Source organism: Xiphophorus maculatus, chromosome 9 (assembly GCF_002775205.1).
Source record: "Xiphophorus maculatus strain JP 163 A chromosome 9, X_maculatus-5.0-male, whole genome shotgun sequence".
NCBI classification, from domain to species: domain Eukaryota; kingdom Metazoa; phylum Chordata; class Actinopteri; order Cyprinodontiformes; family Poeciliidae; genus Xiphophorus; species Xiphophorus maculatus.
This window is the reverse complement of record NC_036451.1, coordinates 15,717,196-15,739,434: the sequence shown is the minus strand read 5'-3', so window position 1 is coordinate 15,739,434 and position 22,239 is coordinate 15,717,196. Positions and strand designations below refer to the sequence as shown.

The 22,239-nt window shown below is 37.5% G+C and overlaps 1 protein-coding gene across 8 annotated transcripts in view; it reads left to right on the top strand.

Moving 5' to 3' along the window:
• elavl4 (ELAV like RNA binding protein 4) overlaps positions 1-22,239 on the top strand; it is a 90,296-nt gene that overhangs the window by 57,815 nt on the left and 10,242 nt on the right. For 6 of the 8 annotated variants that reach the window (XM_023339658.1, XM_023339657.1, XM_023339656.1 and 3 more), the window contains 2 exons: positions 828-981; positions 17,185-17,419. In XM_023339658.1, the coding sequence (XP_023195426.1) occupies positions 828-981; positions 17,185-17,419 (389 nt within the window). The remainder of the gene's footprint in view (positions 1-827; positions 982-17,184; positions 17,420-22,239) is intronic. The other 2 variants (XM_005806364.2, XM_005806363.2) reach the window with 1 other exon arrangement.

Here is a 22,239-nt window from a genome sequence, read left to right as displayed (position 1 = left end):
AGGGAGAGAGCTGCAGGGGAGGAAGGAGAAGACAGAGGAGCTGAGCAGATAGGCGGAAGAGGGAAATGTGTGAAAAAGAAGCGAGACGTGGGGAAAGCCAGCTGTTCCCAATCCTATTCTCTCACAAGCAGGATTTCCATGCTGTTGCTCAAGGATACGACCACATCTCCACTATACTTGTGTTATTTTCACCTTATTTGATGACTTGTGTCTCTGCTTGTCAGGGTTATGAACGTACTTGAAGGTAAAGCTGCTTCAGTCAGCAGCAGTTGTAACAGGATTCATGATGTATCACAACCAGAATGTAGAAGATATCATGGAAACTCACCAGAAAAAAAATTAATGCAATAATTTGTATGAAGCATTGGTCTAAAATGACTTTGTTGTCTAATAAACCAGGATATATAACAGCCTAAGAAATCAATGTTTTTCTTTTGTATTCAGACATGTTTTCATTCAGAATAATGCAGAAAATAAATAGTAAAGTGAGACTTTTGTTGTTATCCTGAGATGTGTTTTCAAAGTAGAGCCACCTGTGTTTTTTTGTCTTCAGGGCAAAGTTTCCTATACCTTCCCCTGCAAACAACTGACTGAGGCATGAAGTGTTTCCTCTCTGGGGTTCAAAGCAGCTAAATCTTTTCCTAGCAATGATAATCCCCAAGGCAAGGAGGAAAATAAAGTCTCATTTTCCTCCCTGTGGATCTAATGATCTACATCAATTTCCAATCACAGAACACACACTCTCACAAGATCAGTACATTTAAAACTTTGGTTTTAAGATATTGAGCACTCATTAAAAACCTGTCTGTGTTTGTGTTCCTCTCCAGGTGTCGTATGCACGGCCCAGCTCAGCCTCCATCCGTGACGCTAACCTGTATGTGAGCGGCCTGCCCAAGACCATGACCCAGAAGGAGCTGGAGCAGCTTTTCTCCCAGTACGGACGCATCATCACCTCCCGTATCCTTGTCGACCAGGTCACAGGTATCCATGGGGCAGCGCCTCTTTCATCCCAACTATATGACTCCATAACACACACACACACACACACACACACCCACACAACCAATCAGTATGAAATTGGCATTCTCTTGTTGATCGGACCTGCAGGTCAGGTTTTTGTTTTTTTTGGGTTTTTTTTTTATATATATAAAATGCTGCGATTTCACAGTAAAATAAAATTGGAAAAAACTTTGTTCGATAAAACCATAAATTATTTTTACTTTATGTGCGTAGCATCTTTGAGAAAATAAAGCATAGGATCTTGCAGCAAACTCAGACATGTTGCAGTTTCTCTACTCAATCTGCACAAATTCTGCAGTTAAGAAGAATATAAAAATTTTCTTGTGCATCGGACGCCGATGTGACTGTCTGAAAAGAAATTACATAATTTCCACTTTGTGCAATACTTCTACAAAATGAACATTAAAAACAGATACTTACAGAGATAATGCGCTCACAAAGCTTCTTCACATTAGACACATAATGATTCTATCGAAAAAATTTATTGTCCAAAGCCAATTCCCAGGCTGCTGAAGTTTTTTTTGTTGTTGTTTTAATTAGACTTTGAATTGTCTTTTATTTCTATATAGAAACATAATAGCAAAAACCCAGAGACCCAAACTTTTAGAACCAAACAATGTTGGTGGTAGACAACAGTACTGAATACGCTGTAATTATTTTGTAAAAGTGAAGAGGTTTCTCTAACTAAGATAACATCCCTGTATATTGCAACCTAAAAATATAGTCAACTCTCATATCTGTGGACGCTTTTACATCAGAAGTGGGAAGATGTTTTTTTCAAAGTTACACAGAGGCATCTGTAACTGATGACAAGACCAAATTGTAGGATGAACACAATTTTTCCATGTATACATAATCTAAAAATATATTTTATTCTTCTGATAACAGTAGGCTTTGCATTTGATCAATAAAAGGTTTCCCCCTACACTGAAACTTTGCTTTTATTTAACACAAATATTTAATCTTTACAAAACTGAGCTCAGCACTTTAACTTTGACTTCAGTAAAAAAGAAAGTACGTGGGTCCTAATCTTGTTGCAGACTTCCAATTTGGATCATGCTCTCATTTTTAGCTATAAGCTGACGCTTCTTTCTTTATTTCTCACTTTATTCTTTGTTTACTGGTACAGATCCTGCTCTGTACCGCTCAGCTGAAAGATTGGACAAGGTTGCTTATGTAACTTCCGGATTTAAAAATATACTTTTAATAAAAGCAACAATTCTGGATTTTGGTGCAGAAGTACATCTTTGTGCCTGTTGGATTTAAAAATTTGCTGCTAGTAGTTCAAGGATATAAAATGTGACCCATGGGCCATAAAATGCTCAGGTCTGCTCGAGCCCACTGAGCTATTGCCTACTTAGTTTCAGTGCAAGTCAAAAACTAAGTATTTTGTTGGGGGTAATAGAAAGATGGCCCCTAACTTGTTACACCCAAAGCATTAAAGAATTATAAGTCATTTGATTTACCCTTTATCAGGGTTATCTAAAAAGAAAAACATGCAGCTTCATGCCTAGATTATTATTTTTAAATAACAAATATTGTCACATTTTTATGATAGTATTCTATCTGTCCATTAACAACTGGTCATTTGAACCTGAAGAATCTGGGCGTCTTACATGAATGAATAAGTGAATTTGTTTTCTATTTAGACGTGAAATAAAAAATAATTTTTAATTTTTTTTATGTACAAAAATGTGTTAAAGGAGCCTACCAAGTTTAATTTTTACCTAACCACACATCTTCTATTTAGTAATAATCTTCAGTTGACTTATTTTATTCTAGCTTAGCCTAGCTTATGTGTTTTTAGTTTTTTCATTGTTTCATATGTTTGCATGTGCATACAAACACCATAGCCGTACTTTCACATACTGCATGTATTCATACTTATGCAATCATATTTACATGCTCGTACTTCGACAATGAAACATGACTTATATAATGTATACATGTACCCATATACAGATATAGTAAGGACTGATAGGGGAATGTGATTATGCAAACTTTGGCACTTCATAAAGCCACGGCTTTACTTGGGATACTGAAGCCCTCTGCAGATGGTGTGGTGCAGTCTAATTCCTGGCAACAATTAGATTGATTCAGATGGAATTTGCTGGCAAAATTGGGCAAAACAACTTACTTCCTCATCAGTAAATATTAAATATTTTCACAATTTTCTTTCAGTAATGTTTTGAGCAGGAACGTCTTTCAAATGGGTCTTAAAATGGTTTAGAGATTGTTAGAAGAGGGAGGTCTCACGTAAAGGTGATACCAAAGTTTTAGTAATGTCCTTGAATACGAGGTTTTCCCAATAGTTTTCCATGTGACATATCTGTTGTGCCATCCAGTCTCACTATACCAAGCTAATATTTCTTCATCTGACTTCTTAAACATCCCCAATCTTTCACCAGCAGAAGGATTTTTTGATCTATGATGAAAGCATAGTAAATTAAATTTTTCACCAACTCTAGTGGTGCTAGTGATTAGCTAGTCAGTCAATGAGTGACCTTAGCTTGCAAATTTAGTTGCGGTGGAAAACACGAGTATCTGTTGAGAACAAACTACAAAACCGGCACCCCCATTTACACATCGCACTACATCCAAAACACACAAATGAGTCACATCAGCCCATTGTGCTGCGGAGGAACCCCTCCAGCATGTCTCTTAGATCAATTTCAGTGGTTGTATGTCTGCCTACAGGCTCCAACCTGCTCCAGCGTTATGCGCAATGTGTACTGATGAAGCAGAAAAAGGAGCAACATGCTGTAAGCCACACTCATTTGCCTAAGCGGTATAAATCACTGCTGGCAGTGAAGTGTATGCCTGTCCTCTGCACACTGAGCAAGGGGAAGAGAAGAGGAGAAAGAAGAGAGGAAAAAAATTGAGAGAGGGCGTCGACGAGCAGAGTTATGGGAGCAACAGGAAATGAGGGGATGGAGGATGGAAACAAAGAGCTGGGGATGGAGAAACATTTTTAAATATATTTAGATGACTTGAGGTAATCCCCATCCCTCTATTTTCAACAGATGCTACTGTCTTACCACTGCCAAACTATGGCGTATTTTTCAGTTAGAAGCACATTTACATCCATTTTTTTTTTCATTTTTGTTTTAGCTTTAAAGGTGCAGGTCACATTCCATGAATACACCAGCTCAGCTCAAGCACTCCTGGTTACAAAAAGTCAAGGTTTTTCAAGCATTCATTTCATTTACAGCTCACAAGAGGTTCAATAATTCATTGTGTTCAATCTTGACTGTGTTCAAGTGAAGAGGCTTCACATGTCTGTTTAAAATCCTGCAATATTTAATTCACACAGCGAGTATAATATGAACACTCAGTACAAAAATGGAGAGCTCATCTGAAGAAACAAAAAAAAGCTGTTTCACTTGCAGGTTCTTTTCACATGCTGACATTTTACAGTCAGGATGTTTTTTTTTATTTATAAGAAACCAAATCCATTAACATTTAAGCACTGATTCCAGTTGGTGTCCACCCACATCTAAGTACCCGAATACTTCCTCAGTGAATGCAGCCTACCTGCTGCAATGCCTTAATTTTAAGATGTGCATCTGTATGTGGTTTTGCTTAATTTTGTGTGACACCAGGAGGAATGCACCAGCAAAGAAAATGATTCAAGAGGAAAAAAAGCTAAAGTACATTCAAGAACATAAAAGCGCTCAGTGATCCAATTTTAAAAGCATGCTAATCTATCAGGAGGTTATATTTATTGGCATAATTTATCAAATGGAAAAATGCATTTAACCTCTTTAAGACTTTATATTTGTGCAAAGTTTTTAGGAACCTTGCAATGCTAGTGGACTCCTATTAATATTTCTACAGCGTTAAAGAATCATCTTAAAATTTTAAAACATCTACATTTTAAAGTATCCTTTTTAAAATATTTTTTTTTTCTTGTTTATTAATTGCTTCCTTCTTCGGCTTTGTTTATTCATTTCTCTTTCTTGTAGTCCTGGCTGAGGTATTCAGTTTTATATATACTGAGGATCACTATATCAAACCTCATCCAAACTTCATTTTTGTTGAAACGTATTTGTGACCGGGCCTTCAGATTTCCACGAGTTTAGTGTAGTTGGGTTAGGGATCTAAAATCAAAACTGCCACATTAATAAAATAGGATATATATGATGCAGTAATGTGGCTTAAATCATGTTTGATGCTTACCCAAAAATATGTGGCATCCATACTCAACTGGAAGTTCGATTATAACTATATTTATATGCATAGAAAGTGGGTCCTGGGTTTTTATTTGCTTAAAACCCATGTGTTGCATGCGTCTACAGCATTGAAACGCAAGACGGGTTTTCAATAATAGGAACGGTTATAGAAGAAATTTTACAGTTTCTTTTTACTCTTGAATAGTTTTATAACAGCAACAACTACTGAAAATGTTGTGAGCAGTCACCAAATCTTGAGATGTTTCCACTCAACTTGGAAAGAAAGAAGCGTAGCCCTTGTAAACTGCTTTGGGACTGCAATTGGACGGCTGTGCTGAGAAGTGAAGTTTTACAAACAGGTGGATTCAGTTAGCAGATGAAATATCCCTTTCCTTCCTCTGTTTATGTCGCCTCTTGCAATGCGGTCCTGTCTGTCACTGGCGACAACACAATCCTGACGTTAGCATGTGCCGTTGGTCAGAATTGCTGCAGAGCAAGAGATGTTTTTCAGCATACTAATAGCCTCACCTATAGTCACTGCTGTCCTAACAACCACCCAATCCACCTGCCTCAGAAGTGAAACACACACTCGCTGCACATCCACACACACAGACGAAGATAATGTGAGAGAGGGATGTTCTGCAAGGTGCCCCCAGAGGGCCGCGGATCAGCAGGAGAAATGTTAATGATTAATTAGATGTTAGAGTTGCTGGTGATTAAAAACACGGAGGATCTTTGAGCGGCCCTGAGAGTAGTATGCTGGCATCATTGACTCATCTTTTTCTTCTCTCTGATACTGTGGAGACAGAAGAAACACACCCACCCACACACTCACTGCCATTAAGAGAGAAATGGGCTGCAAATTAATACTCTCCTGCGACTGCCAAAAATGTAAGCACTGAATAAGAAAGAGGAATAAAGGAAAACAGAGGAAAAGGCAGTCGATGACATGTTTTGTCCTCCTCATCAGTTTGTTTTGGGGCTCGGTTAATTGTGCACAAAATGACCCGATACCCGCTTCGCCATTCTGACTATTTTATAGAAGTCTCTTGAGAAGACAAAGTAATTAAAACTTTATTCTCTCTGGCGTGTTTCTGCATATTTTGTGAATAAGTAAATCTAATTTGGTTTGGTTTTAACACTTCCTATAAAGACACACAGTTGTCTATGTGGGAGACTTCAGAATGGATTGATGCACAGACAGGAATAAAACTGAAAGCAATGCTACAGAACATTGTTGAAGTATGGCGGTGCTCTCTAGTGACCATTGGCAGATGGGCTGATGATCCGCAGCTCCTGTTCTGCTAAATTGGGAACACAGAGTCTGTTCTCTAAATGACCTCCTCATCAACAGGATGCACCCTGCAGTCATTCTTCTGTTCGCAAACACCAGAAGCATCTTAAAGAGCATCACTCTTAGCATCTTTCACAGTCAGAAGCATGCCGAAAACAAAATCCACTAAAACTGCCAAATTGCCCTTGAGACTCAGGGAGCGAGTGCAACATTGACTTGACAAGAGAATCTCTTCATCTTTTCCTTACCCTCCTCTTTCTCTTCCTCTGAGTATTGATTGCCTCTGAATGGATAAGCATATTTTTTTTCTATCCTTTATCGGTGCAAATAGTGCCAGATTCCCTCCCCTGTCTGTCTCTCTAACCTTCAGGGAGGCAGTCGGGCAGTGATTTAGTGCTCTTCCAGCTGGTGTAGGCAAGCCTCAATTTGAAACAGACAAAATATAAGCGGCAGCCTCCGATCAATAGCGGACTGTTCACAGTTCTTCTCCCAGACCTGCATGCACGCAGAGGTCAGTGCTTACCTGATCAATGGCTGCAAATATAATCGATTTGCAGACGTGGCTTCTGCAAACGACAGCTCTAATGTGAAACTAAATTGCTGCTCAGTTTGTGTAAGGATTGACTGTGAAAAGGCTGAAACCACATTCTTTTTGTGAGAGGGAAGGTGTTAATGGGAAGGATTCCCATGGAAACAAGTGGTAAGCATCCGTACTATAAACCAGCTCACTGTGATCATTGCCAGTGCTGCCAATAGGTGTAGTTTGTTTCAAATACTTGTTATAGTCACCTTGGTACTAAATTAGCTTACACCTCCACAAATGAACAGCAGAAAATTTTCAAAACAAAAAAGGGGTGGGGGGAGTATCAATATTTGTAAATCATTTACAAATGATCTGACTGAGATATAAATGAAAAGCTGCTTTAAAGTAAACTGTTAAATAAAAAAAAATCTCTTTAAGAAGTTATACATTTTATTCTATTTTTTTTTTTTTAGATTGGGTTTGGTCCTGAAGTATTTTGTTTAGAGACAGTTTCTCTCAGTTAATATTGGGATAAATGATTATAGGCATCCACAGGACAAAACCTTTTACTGTAATGACTTTAAAGTTTATTAAACACAAAATCTGGGATTATACTGTAAAGTCTGAGCACTTGTTTAAAGAACACATTCATTGAGTGCAATTAATTTATGAATGAATCAAATATGACTTTAGATGCATAACGCAAACATTAAGAACGGAACTTTTTATGATTTATTAACATACAATATAGACTTCTTTCCAGAGCCTATCTGTAGTAGATTGTCCTAAACTTAGTCTTAGCTTGTATTGCAATACGATTAACCAGAATTGAATTTTATTACACCTGAAGCTTGTTCCAAGTGCTGTGAACACGGGAACATTGTCTACATGCTCTTTGGATTCCTCGCTTCCTTCGGTTTTCAAGCAATCCATGTCTGGATTTTGTGGTTGTGAATCAGATAGAAAATGATTTCTGAAAGACTATTATCACTCTCATGTAGTAGTTATTCTCCTCTTTCTCAGTTTGAATAATGACACCACTCTGTCTGGCCAAGTATCTGAGAACAAAGCGGTCAAGGTAAAATGAGTGGAGAGGTCCCTTCCATCTCTGCCTTTTTTTTCTTTAATCATTGGAGTGCATGCTATCTCTGCAATAAGCTAACACACACATACAAAAAAAACCTCATACTGCTCTGTGTATCAGTTCTTACATATGCACACACCAGACAGATGGTTGGAGCTGTGCTCTGACAGAGGCTAAAGCACAGGGCACCTCCACTCTTCAAAGTCTCTTCGCCTCTCCTCGCGTTGCTTTTTCAAATGCCATCTGTACCCAGGCTCACTAATGTTACTTAAAACAAGGACATTGCAGTTTTTCTGCCTCTAATTAGAAGCCAGCAGGAAGAGGGTCTCTTTTTCACTCTGCCATATTATAAAATGCTTTGGAAAGGTAAGTTTAATTATTTATTACTGTTGGCACACCGTAGTTTCTTACATAAAAGATAAAAGTCCTTAAATGAAGGAGTAGAAGACCCCCTAAAAACAACAATATTTCAGCTGTAGACATGTGTTCATGCTTGTTTCTGTCTTCTTAATTGTGTGGCCCTGATGACAAGGATAGAGTTCACTAGATGGATGAAGGTCTGTGTGTGTTTGAAAAGGAAACAGAAAGTGTGCGTATTTCATTACCCGGCAGCCAGTTTTCTCACCTCTCCTTTTTTCCGGTGCTCTCAGAGGAGCAGTCATTTCTCTTTGTCAGTCAGTCACTGTTTGGGGAAATGATAGTGGGTTTTAGAGAAATAGTGGCTTTGTTTGGGAAAGAGCGAGCAAGAATAGCACAGCTTCCTTTCATCATCATCCTTTTTTCTGTCACCTCTTTACATTCTCCTCTGTCACCTTCTCTCTCCTTTTGTCCTTTCCTTCCTTTACTCCCTGTCTCCACTTTTTGCACTCTCCCTTTTTTCTTCTCAGTCTTGCCTTTCCCCACCCCGGTACTCACTCCTCGTCTCCCCCATTTTCTCTCCTCCTGTTTCCCCTTGCCCTAGTCTGAGGTGGCGTGTTATTAGTAAGGCAGACAATGTGCCTGTCGGTGTGTGTTATAGAGAGATAAGCACAGGTAGAGAGAGTTACGTAAGCTCCTGTTGATTACTGTGGAGGAAAGGGAGACTAGAAAAAGAGTGAGAAGGGGGAGAAAGTGAGTGAGAAAGACAGACTGCTGTACTTTAGTAAGTACATTGTGCTCTAATGTCAGCGGTATGGCTGGCAGGTGCTTGATAAGTAGAGCCAGGCTTCTGGGGCTGCTTGAAAGGACAGTCACAGGATTTGGTTTTTTAGATTGCTGGTTTGTTTATGTTGTTGTGTTTAAAAGGAGGAAAATAAACTGCTCTCATGGTATATTACACTAATAAGGCATGACAAGGGTATAAAAAAAACAAACATAGGGCAGGACAAACTGAATTTTGTAAGCTGTGCTTGTTTCTTTTTTTTTTTGTTTAATCCAAAGCAGCTCAGTGATTATAACATGAGCTTCATTTGGTTTTAGTCAAAGTTCTAAACAAAATAATCAGATCTAATCCTAGATGCTATAGTATGTTTCCAAGGCTCTACACTTCCATTATTGTCCAAAATTAATTTGAGTTTACTAAAGTGATGTACATTTTGTTATTAAATTAGTATCACAAGTAATTTTTCCCAAATCCAAGTTTGAAATTAACTAAATAAACACTTTGAATGCCTTGATTTCTGCCTCCAGCCTATTTTACCTAATAAACTACTGAATGACTAAAATGTTAAGGAGTCAGATACGACTGTAGTGCAAAGTAATTTCTTTTAAATTATGCTTGATATATACACCAGTTTCATAACAATTAAAAGTGGTATATATGGCAGCTATGAAAAGGCTGAAAAATATATAAATATCCAACCTTTAACATGTAAACCCCCATTTCTAGCTGCTTTACTTTGTTTTGAAAATGTACACAGTGTACATTTTACCTATTAAAAATAAAAAAAATCTTAATTTATGTTCAAAGGAAAATTATACAAAAATATGAATTTTCAATGAATTAAACAATGTACTTTTTATTTCCTCTAATGACTTAATATTTGTCCATCCATGTATTCACATTGTCTTCTTCAGCATTCTCTGAGTCAGAAGATTTTTAACATTGTTTTAATGTTATATGTAACTATGCTCTGAATCTACATTTTAAATATTTGCTGTCAAGCCTAAACATATGATGGTTCAAGGTCCTTCTGAATGAACAAAACCTTACATACTTATTGTCCATCTTTCCATTTTGGGCACTACAGTAAGCGCAGTCATTTCAGCAACATAAATATAGTAAAACATACATACTGTAAATTTAGAGGCAGCTAATTAAACTTCATTAGGTAACTGACCTCTTGACCTTTCATATGTTGTAGATGACAGAAATAAGGAGCTGAATGGTGGCTAACTGGGGTATAAATACTAATAGGGGCAGTGTGTACTTTCCTTCAAGTAAAAACATTATTTGATCATACAAGAATGGGGACAAATTACACAGCAATACACCAAAGAGATTAAGGAAGACTGCAAAATTTGTTTTGCCAGACAAATAAACTAAAGTAAATCAGACTGAAAGCTCTAAATGTATTATTAGTTTGCAGAGAGTTCCTCAAACAGCCTCAGATCAGTTGTTCTGAACATCAATGCTTGCCGTTTGGCATTGCTCCTTTACAGAGCTCCTCAGGTAGTCTTATCATATCAAGCCTTCTTCCTGCTGATCTCTTGGATTAGTCTGTAATTTGCCTGCTCATTTTAGGGAGCATTCTCCTCCCCCTCCGCTTCCTGGAATTATAGTTTTCAAAATTTCTATCATTAGGGGAAATGACAACCTCTGAGCCATCAATTTCTCTGAAAATGGCAAGGTTTGCTGAAGATTTGGCTCAAACTATGCATGTTTGCAATATGTGCAGTTTAAATGGGTTCAGCAGCACAAAGGCGAGTTCCCCTTAGAAATGTTAGGCATTTCTAAGGTTCAACGCAACGCCCTGAACCTTGTGCTTATCTTGACAATTGTTTGTTTTTCTTTGCGCCAAACAGATTTTTTGTCTGATACCTGAATTTCAGTAGAGACAAACTATTTTCCACCTCCAACATTGAGTTGTAGGAAAACAACAATGAAACATGACAAGAACAATCAGGATTGGCCTGTTTCCAGCAAAAATGAATGAAAAAAAGAGTTTAAAAGATACAAACTCTAAGAATCTGAATTAACCTGACATGTTAATAAAATACAACTGATGTGTAACACTAGTATTAGATAGAAAAGGGGCTCATTGAAATGGTGAGAGGCTTGAAAAAGTACGGAGTTCAACATGTTGTGGGTTTAGAGGTTTATAATGCAAAGGCTTCAAATGCCATGTATTCTTCTTTTTATATATTTATTTATTTTGGATAAAAGAAGGGCTTGGAAAATAACATGGTTTTCATATGCATTTTCACAATTAAAAATTGGAAAAGTGTGGCAGGCATTTGTTTTCAGCTCCCCTGGCTCTAACGAATCACCCTTTACTGCACTGGCAGGTCCACGTTTTGAGTCTTACAACATGATTTGTTTCCAGATTTAGCTCCTTCTTCCCTTTTCCACTCAATTTCTGCCAGGTTTCTTGTGCCTGCTGACAAAAACCATCACCAGCCACTCCATATGATTCACCATATGCGGTGGCTTCTTTTGTGAATAACCTTCTTCACTTGCTTTGTTTCCAGAAAAGTGAAATTTGTGTAATGGGTGACTAATTGTAGTCTTGTCAACAATTCTTCCTCCTAATCTCTGGATCTGCAGCTCCTCCAGAGTAACCAGGGGTTTCTTGACTGCTTCTTAGTTTACTGTTGTCCCTTCAAGGCCTGTTTGCAGTTTTTTCATACTTGTGTCTTTATGGATGATTCAAAAAAACGTTTCGGTTATTTTTTCATAATCTAACGTTTATGTAAAACCTGTTCCTTGGTCTTCATGATGCCGTTTCTTTACTAATGTTCATTAACAAACCTATGTGAACTTCGTAGAACAGGTGTATTTATACTGAGACGAAATTATAGGCAGATGGATTCCAGTTATTGATCAGGCATCTTTTGAAGGCATTTGCTTGTACTGGATATGTTTTAGAGACATCACTATACATGGCCATGCTTTTCATATTTTATGTGTGGAACAATTTGAAAAACGTGCTTCTTTTTTCTTCCACTTACAACTATGCACTACTTCATGTGTTTCAGATGGCAGTAAGCAACAAGGGAATACACTCAGTTTGGATTGCAGTTGGTTATGGAAACTTTAGATATTTTGTTTTATTGTGAATGTTTATTTAACCAGAAAGGGACTCATTAAGATCAAAGACTTATTTTGCAAAAGCATTCTGACTAAGGAAGGTAGCAGCTCAAAAACAGCTTCAGTTGAAAGACTGTCCAACAATAAAAACACAAAAGATAGTGAAAACTGCATAAAGATGTGGAAGATGTATGTTTCTGAGGTTTCAACAAGTTTAAACATGTCTAACTTTCTGAAGATTTGAGGAGTTTTGTGGTTTTTTTCCATGCAGAGGGCCCAACATACCTGAACATCTTAATAAAAAATTACGAGTTAGACCTTTTCTCATTGTTGTGTAAAAGTATATCACTATGCATCCAAGACCTTTGGATCTTTAAGTCGTACATCGTTCCTAATTAACCTTTATCATTATTCATGCTGTAGAATGCCCTTATTACAAAGCTAAGCAAGGAAATGCAAAAGAAACATGATCACCCCTGTGAGTGGACACTCAATGTGGAGCAAAATCCTGGTTTATTATCCACTTTGGCTCGCTCGCCTCCTTACTATTCAGTTTCTGTTGCAGGTTAATGGTTCACATGTGGATCTATGTCACATAAGCACATAATAGGGATACAATTGTGTGCTTTTTTACACAACCTTAAATGCAAGTCCTCTCTGTTCACACGTCATGCTTAGAAGCATTTTTCTTCAAGTCGCAACAGAATTGTGTGTGTTCCTGTGTGTGTTTGCGCCGGGCCTTCATCTGTATGCCAAGTATTTATCTGGAGGGCCTCCAGTGAGAACCAGCTTAGGAGGAGCTCAAGGCCAAACAAGTATGAGGATTAAAGGACGATACAGAGTCCTCTCTTCTTTCTCATCGCAGTGGAGGAAGAATATGAGCAACGCTCTCTACTCCTTTAACTAACACTGAGGTGCCCTTGAGCAAGGTTCTTGGAGTGTCCAAGTGTCTTTTAGCAAAATACTTTTGTGAAATTGTGCTGATTCCAATTATAAGGGAGAAACGTGCTGCTAGGGACGTATTTAGTGCTTAGGAGAAATCTAATAATCTACAAATGCCCATTACAAGAACAGTAAATGGCTGTCGCCCAAACGGAGCTCTAGAGAGACAGCAATGCCCCTAATTTTACCTCACACTCTGCTCACACTCGCCAAAAACTGTAATAAATAAATGAATCAGTTGGATCAGCAGTGGTAGTTGTTTGCACTGTGCAGATCCCATTAGAATAGTTATTTTCTACTTGTGACAACCTAATTAAAATGTACAGGTACAGAGCTGGCACAAAGGTATAAAAAAAAGGGAGGGGAAATTGTGAAAGCCTGTCAGAGGAGAGGGAACCAGAATCTTTAAATGTGGGACAGAAAATAATTTGCAGTGGAAAGCTAATGAAATTGTCAAACAGGTAAAATTAAAATACTTTGGCTCAGCTCTGGTAAGATCTGTGACTGAAATTCAAAGCTGGAGCTTTGCTGACTTTAAAAAATAAATCTCAAAGATTAGTGCTTATTTGGAAAGTGTTTAGAAGAACAAGAAATTATGTTCAAATAAATGAATAAAGCAAATCGACAGCAGAGCTGTTTTACATGCACTGATATAAGCTGGCTAATATTATTTTTCTAAATGACAATAAGAGTTTATCATAAAATTAAAGCACTTAAAGAAAAGCATCAGGATGACATTTTTCAACATCAGTTTATGAAAATTTGCCAACTTCCATCAACTATGAGCACTTTTACATATTTAACATAAAGTACATTTAATCACCAATTTATTTATTCTACTTAGAACATCTATTTTTATTTTTTAAATGGTACACCACTGTGCACTGTTGTCCAAATAATTTTTTTTTGAGTTTAAAAAATTGGAGGAATATTAAAAAGATTTATCTGCTCTAAAACAGAACTGTAGCAGAAAAAATGTTCTGTAGGCATGCTAGAGCTGTGGAGATAATCTAATTTGGATGAGAGGAAGGAAGCTTGGATGAGACTCAGTTTTTGAAAAACATCTAGATACATTTTTTTTTTTATGTGTACATCAGCAAAATCTGTTCACTTAAGTACTGATTAACATTGTCTTTGTAAATGAACTGACAAAAGTCTTATTCTGCTGCCAGTGGTATTGTGGAGCAGCATTATGTTCTCAATGGCACCTCCTACAGTTCAGGAAGACAACAGCAGCATGTCACAGCGCTCTGTTAAGAAGGACTACTTGCATAATAATTGAGAAGTGAACTGAATCATATCTAGTGGTGGTTTCTGATACGGGTGATATGGGCAACTACTCAGGGTGACATATTTATGTTGATATCACAATTATATTACATCGTTTAAAGAAGCGTATCTGCAGCAGTTATTGGATTAGAGAGAGGGTATACCCTGAAAAAGTCGACAGTCTATCACAGAGCAACAGAGATAAACAAGAAAAACAACTATTAATCTACACACTTAAGGACAGTTAAGGTTGACCAATGTATGCATGGAGAACATGCAAATTCAATCCAGAACATGGCCAGGGTTCAGATTGAGAACCTTCTTTGCCACTAAATGTCAGTAAATGATCCTTTAATACAAAATCGTTACTTTACCCAAAATATCAGAAAATTTTCTTATTTCATATCTTTAAAAAGTAAATCCAAAACCAGAGGATGACTTATTACTATGTGCAGCAGTAGAGTGGAAACAGGATAAGACATATTTAATTAATGACTTGCTTTCAAAGAGTGTATTTTTATGATGCAGCTTGGCTGGAAATTAAATAACCTTGTGATGCCTGCGCCCTGCTGAGGAAACGAGAACAAAAGAGAGTGAGATGGTCAAGGTGCTTCTCTGAATAAGAATTCAGGGGAGCTAGTGCCATGAGACAAGCCAACAGGAAGTGTATATAAAAAAGAAATAGGGAGCGGGATGGCATGTACAAAAATGTGGAATAACAATAAGGAGAGCTTTTTAAGTGTGAGAAAGAGGCAGTACACAATGATGCCTCAAACACAACATTGGCTTCTTTCTTACTGCCTTTCTTTTATTCAGCTTCAGTCACACAGGCATGTCTGTGTGCACACAGTATTATGTAAATAGTCTCTTCGGCAGAGTGCTGCTGTCACTGAGCGAGCATCCTCTGGGCCATCCAGGCAACCTCATTAAAACGAGGCACAGCATCCATTAATAGATACCAGTGTGCATGTACACGTGTGCACACACACATCCATACGTAGACAGTCAATAAAACACACAAAGCATTCACAGACACCAATAAAGGACCTCCTGGGAAGCACATCTCTAAATGTTCCTCTTAGGTGGCAGTCAAAAAAGTGTCGCCAAGGAAACGGCTTAAATGTCACTGAGAGCAATGCACGAAGAGTGTGTGGTGACCGTGACTGCAGACAGTAAAAGAAAAGAGTGGACAATGCAGCTTTAAACTGAGGAATTAGTCTACAGTGCGAGTTATTCTTATGCTAAATGACTTCTTGAGTGGAGCAGGTCTTTATAAGAGCCAGACTTTTATTTATGGGATATAGAGTTCTTATAATAGTCATGGTATGGTATTTGTGAAATCTTATACATTAAAAGTTACCAGTTGCTTCTTATTTCCAAAAAATCAGTTTTTGTGATTTTTTGGAAATAAGAATCTAGGAGATGGATTTATTTCCTAGATATTTCCCTACTTCAAAATGTTAAAAACATTGAAACATTTTGCTATTAATTATGAAATGGAGATGCCGACTCTTGACACAAGACCAACTTTAAACCATATCTTTAAACAATTTTCTTTTTTTAAAGAACACAAACAGAAATAAATAAATAAAATATAAAAAACCCAGCCAAAACTTTAAGTTTGGCCTAATAAGTATGTTAAAAGCAAATATTTTATTCATATTTAAATTAAAGAATGGTATGAAAAACGCTCATCTCTACAATACATGGGAAATTACATTGCAGACAAAACCGACTGTCCTAATTGAGAAGATTTGAGGGATCATGATTTTTAAAAAATGAATGTCCAAAAAACATGGCTTTAGTTTGCTTTGCTTGTTTTTTGTTGGAATATTGAAGAACAGTATGATCTGTCACTTGATGCTGAAACAGCATCCCGGTATCAAGTGTGGTTTTGTCTCAGAGATGCACCATGAATCCATACAGAGCAGAAATGTGCTGCAAGCGTATTTGAAGATGAGCAATTTGTCCTGATAGCTGCCGAATGAAAATCAAGTGTAAAAGGGCTGAAGGGGCAAGTTAGCACAAAACTGAATTAGCAGAAACAATAATGTTAAGCATGAAGTGCTCCTAACTGGCTAGTGGCTGTGCTATCAAGTAGATTTATCCACAGTCACTTCATTCACTCTGGGAGATGCCATTTTGCTTGTTTATGTTTGCATTTGGCAATGCCTCAAAACAAAAAAATCATCCGTAGAAAATGAATTTCTCTTCTAAACACCTGAAAAATTTACAGTACTTTTTAAATGAATAATAATCTGTAGTCAGACTTCTTTTTCAGGACAAATGTGGCATCTGTGTTTGCAAACAAATACCAGATTATTCTGCCAATAAACATTTAGAATTCTGGGTTTTATGTTTGTTTAAGTTACTAAGACCCTTTTAATTTAGACATTTTTCAAAATGACCTTAAAAATCTTAGATTGAATTTACTGAAACTCATACAAGTCCAAAGGTGCAGACAAAGAAAAGGTTTTTCCAAAGAACTATTCTGTGATTAAATCACTGAAGTGAGAAAGGAGAAAGCAAGAGTTTGAAAAATGTGATGCCTGCTTTACGATACAAACATATATGCATGTATGGGTTAAACTTTAACATTCTGTTTGATACCTGTAAAGTAAAAGGAGCCCTCTGTCTGTTTTTGATCTGCTGGCCCCGCAGGTGGCTCCCGAGGTGTGGGTTTCATCCGCTTTGATAAGAGAATAGAAGCGGAGGAGGCCATCAAGGGCCTGAACGGCCAGAAACCTTCTGGTGCCGCAGAGCCAATCACGGTCAAGTTTGCCAACAACCCAAGTCAGAAGACCAGCCAAGCTCTCCTGTCACAGCTCTACCAGTCACCCAACCGCCGATACCCCGGCCCCCTTCACCACCAGGCTCAGAGGTTCAGGTGAGTTGACCCAGGATAGGTCTGGTAAGAGTTCAGGCAGATTAAACCGTAAATGCAATTTTAAAAATGTGCTTCAAGCAGAGTTTACAAACTTATCAATATCAATATGTGCTTTATGTATCGTGCAACCCTAGAAGAAACTGTTTAATGTATGTCTATTTAAGGATTTTATCACTACTGGGATGTATATTATATAAACCCGGGAGAATGCAAGAAGAATTAAATATTTAGTCAGCAGAAGAAATGCAGTAAGCTTCAATATTGACATTTGTTTTTAGTCAATATATCTGCTATATACAACAGGATGATTTTGAAAATATTTGCATCAAATGAAATTGATAGATTCTTTAAACAGAGGATGCAACACCTACACACAGAGAGCATGACTCATCTCTTTGTGTTACACTAGCGAGGCTCATTTTCCTCCTGCAAACAGTCATTCTGCCAAATAGGTCCTCTGTTTGAACAGCAGCTGTGAGCTCTGCACCTGGTGCAGGTGTTTGATAGACCAATGAGAGCTCTGGGTGTGTCCACCCCCATCAGAGAGAAACTGTTGAGAAGAGACTGTGGGGTTCTGTCGTTCACAACTTTATATGTCTTGTCATTTCACCTCCTTGCCATTATGACAGTTTCTTCACTGCATCTTTTTTTTTTTTTTTTGCCTGGGCAAAAACATGTATTGGCGTTAAAAAGCTTTAAAAGCCACACGTTTCTTTTACGTTAGAGTCATAAATAACATAACAGACACACTCGTAATGAATCCTAATAATGTTGTCCGCTCTTTTAGCTGCACAAAAGGACAATACAAGTGCCAGAATTAAAATTACTGGTAATTTAAATTCATATGGCACAATTCCTGCCTTGCAGGCTGTAATTTAATTTTTTTATTATGCTCCGAACAGAAGATTTGAAAGTAAAATTATTCCTAAATCAAAATGGGGTTTCAATAGGATGTTAAGCAGTTTTCAGCTTCAATAGTTGTTTTTGCACAGGTTGGTCACTTTCACACTAAGCCATGGCTTAATTTTCTATACACAAACCCACTGGCTTAATGATGTCACACCTAATCATTTCTTACAATTCACACCAACCTGAAACTGATTAGTTGTTTTAAATCACACCACATCCAGAGATGGTTTTGTCTTTCTCGCTGACGCACATTACGCTCCATCGTCAGACATGGTTCAGAATTACAGACAGAACATGTGTTTATACATTTTCTTCTCCGTTACAATAACACTAAGCCGGTCGTGCTGTTTACTCTCCATCAAAGTCAGAGCTTGCAAGGTATTTTTCTTCTGCAGCGGCTTCCCTGGTGTGACACCTGAGCGATGTAGCGTGGCTGTGTGTCTGTGATACGCCAAGCCAATTTACAGGCTCCGCAGGAGAGCTGTCGTTTCTCATCACAACTCACAACCACAGGACACTTCCTCACTGTGTCCTCCTGCTCCTGCTCTCTGCTCCTGAGCCCCTCAATGAAACCTCAACACTTTACAAGTTTTAAATGTGCTTGGTGAGCACTACTTTACCCTTTCTCTAAAACTGATGCCTAAACAAAAGAACTGCAAAAAAAAGTATTATTGTGTTTTAATGTCTTATTTTTTTTAAATGACTTAACTTATTAAAAACGACTAAAACTGAGAGCCATATTAAAGGACCGATTGGGACTACCAAATCACTTGCAAAATTCTAAAATAATGACTTTTACAAGTTATTTGCTAAATATGTTCTTCAAAATCAAAAGTTCACATAGTCCAAGAATACCGTTACTTTTAAAAATTTGGGAAAGCCCAGATGACTATATCAGGGATTTTATATGCTTTCAATCAGTTAATTGACAGTATTTGTTAAGTGGATGTGTGTCTGTGCGCAGATTTTTGACCACCACCTCAAACATACCGCTTTCTTGTGTGAAATCATGGGAAAAATCCTTGGCTAAAATTTCCAGATGTTGAGGAAAACCATCCTGACTGTGAAGTATGGGAAGTAGATGTTTTGCTGTTGGTGGGAGTGGTGCACTTAAAACAGATTAAATCATAAGAAAAGAAGAATATATGGAACATACTGAAGCAAAATCTCAAATCATACAATGCTAAGGAAAAGCTACGGTATAGCAGAGTATTCCAAATGGATAATGACCCTAAGTATACCACCAAGTTAGTTAAAAAGTGCCTTAAGGATAATAAAGTCTGTGTTTTTGAGTGGTTAACCTAAAGCCCCAATCTAAGCCCAATAGAAAATGTTGCTTTCACCAATGTTTGAAATGTATTTTTTTTTAAAAGTACGGTAAAAAAAAAAAAAATTTTAAGTTATGAATTAAAATCTTTCATCATTTTGCAAAGAGAAATAATTTTGGTAATCCTAAGGGACCTAAAACAGTAAAGTTAGAAACAGGTACAACATCAAAGAGTAAGAAAAAAATGGTCAAATTTTTTAATAGTTTCAACTGTCTACTCTGTGCACAAATGTCAGGCAGCTTGTATTTTTATTGCATTTTTTAAACAACTCCAGTTTTCTCAGTCAATTGAAGATCTTAAGAAACCTCAGACCTGAATATTTAAGAAGATAAAAGTGAGGTTGAGGCTTCTTATAATACCTATTTCTGAATAATTATTGGGCAACTTTTAACGTGGAGCATCATAATGAAACTAGTTAAACTGTTCCACCTCAGTTTATTTTAATTAAGTTACAAGTTAGAATGAAATATAAAAATAAGCATTTGGAATAATAAACATTGACCAGAGCACCATTATTTTCAATACCAGTCACAACTTTGATTATAGTCTGTCAGTTTGTTGATCAGTTGAAGATCATTTGTGCAGCAGTACCCAAAGCCTCCCCTGACACTGATAAGAGATTGCATTCCTTCTCCATGTAAGAAACATTCACAAGTTCTCAATAGGGTTTAGGTCATTATGTTGTTATTTCGATCATCTTTAATCCCTTTATTGGCTAGTCACACAGTGGACTCCTTCTACCCTGCAAGAAAATCATGATCGTTTTGAAAGATACTAACCTTTTGCTGTACCAATGCTTTAAGAAAGTGTATTCTAAAACTGTAGGTTTGGTTAGTACAAAAAGGTCCCGCTAACTCAGTGCTTCTCAATTCTAGTCCTCAGGCCCACCCCCTGCTTTGCATGTTTTAGACGTGCCTCTATTCAAGAACAGCTGATTCAAATGATTGCATGACCATCAAGAACTGCAGAAGCCTGATAATCACCCAGAGATTCAATCCAGGTGTGTGGCAGAAGGGAAACACCTAAAACCTGCAGGGCAGGGGGGCATGAAGACCGGAATGGAGAAACACTGTGCTAACTCATCTTTAGCAATACCAACCTATAACTACTCCCAGTCTGAGTCTAAGTGGAACTCTGTTACTGATCCAACCAGAGGTCCATCACTCTGCTCTGTCAAGGGTCACTCATCTCATCAGCTCGTAAAAGCTTTGAAGAATCTTCTTCTTCAGTGGTGGTTAGTTATCAGCTTTAATTACCTGGTCATGTCTGAGCCTTGAGCACTTTGACATTCTGTTCACCCATTATTACTGAAGAATAATGGGTTTGTTGTAGCTTCACACTTGATTCTTATCAGATCTTTCTCAACTCCTTTTACCCTGTTGACAACAAAGTGTTTGATGGTTATGTGATTAGTCCCAATATTTTGACAGCTTCTAGAGTTCTACATCCCCCTTAAAGACTCTAACTTTTGACTTTTCAGTCAGTTCAGCTTCTTTTCTAGACCATTTTGTCAGGTGAATATAAACTGTGTAGCCTGATATGCTTAAGTTCAAAAAGCATTAAAATATATCCAGCTTGGCATAGAGAAATCTAAATAAAAGATTCTAATTACTGTGCAAATAATAAATGCTTTAACTCAGTTTAAGCTAATCAGACACTGCTTTTTAGAAAGTAGTATCTTACAGTAGTAACTGTTGCCTTAATAGGTTTAATATTTTTACAACACTAAATATCACTTTGATGCAGCATAACATTTTAAGCTGAAGTCACATGTACAAATGTCCCTTTATTAAATCCACTGTAGTGATGGACTTCTGCCCAGGTTTGAAGACAATGTTTGAAGCTCCGAAAAGGACCTATAACGTTTGTGACAAAATCACATGGGCCTGTTGTAACACGTGTTAATGTATATTGTACTTGTACAGTCTATTTCCAAGACAGAAAACATAATCGACTCCAACACAATACACCAAACCCTACATTCTGGGCTTGTTTCTGATCCTCAGTTGTTAACCAATGCTAGTAATTAGCAAATTAGCCTCATTATATCCAGGGCAGGAGCCAATTTTAATTGAACAGATTTTTGTTTTAGAAAAGAAAAGGAAAAAAGCGCCCTTTCCTCCATTAGACTGCATTGATGGGGAGCACAAAAGCCCTATTGTTTCTGTGGAGCTTGTAGAGGCAGTGTGAAGAGCTGGCAGAGTGTTTGCACAGTGAGTCTGCATCCGCGTGTGTTCATACATATGTGAGGGAAACAAGGGGAAGGGAGCGAGTTTTAGCAGCAGGTTGTTTTGTTGTGGCCCCACGGCCAGCAGATGTCTTGATGCTCCTAGGGATGGAGCACCTCTCCTCTGAGTTTCCTCTCCAATTGACTCATTTACCCACAAAGCAGGCTGTTCGTTCCCTTCCCACATAATGGGCTAATTACTGTTTTAATGATTCCGCATATCCTTCTCTTCTCTGTAGTTCTTTGTTTTCAGGCTGCTTTTACATTTTACGGTTATTCTAGGCAGAAAAATTGCTACAACGAAGAGTAACTATACCATGATCTTGGAATAAAAAGATCTAGAAATAACAAAATTT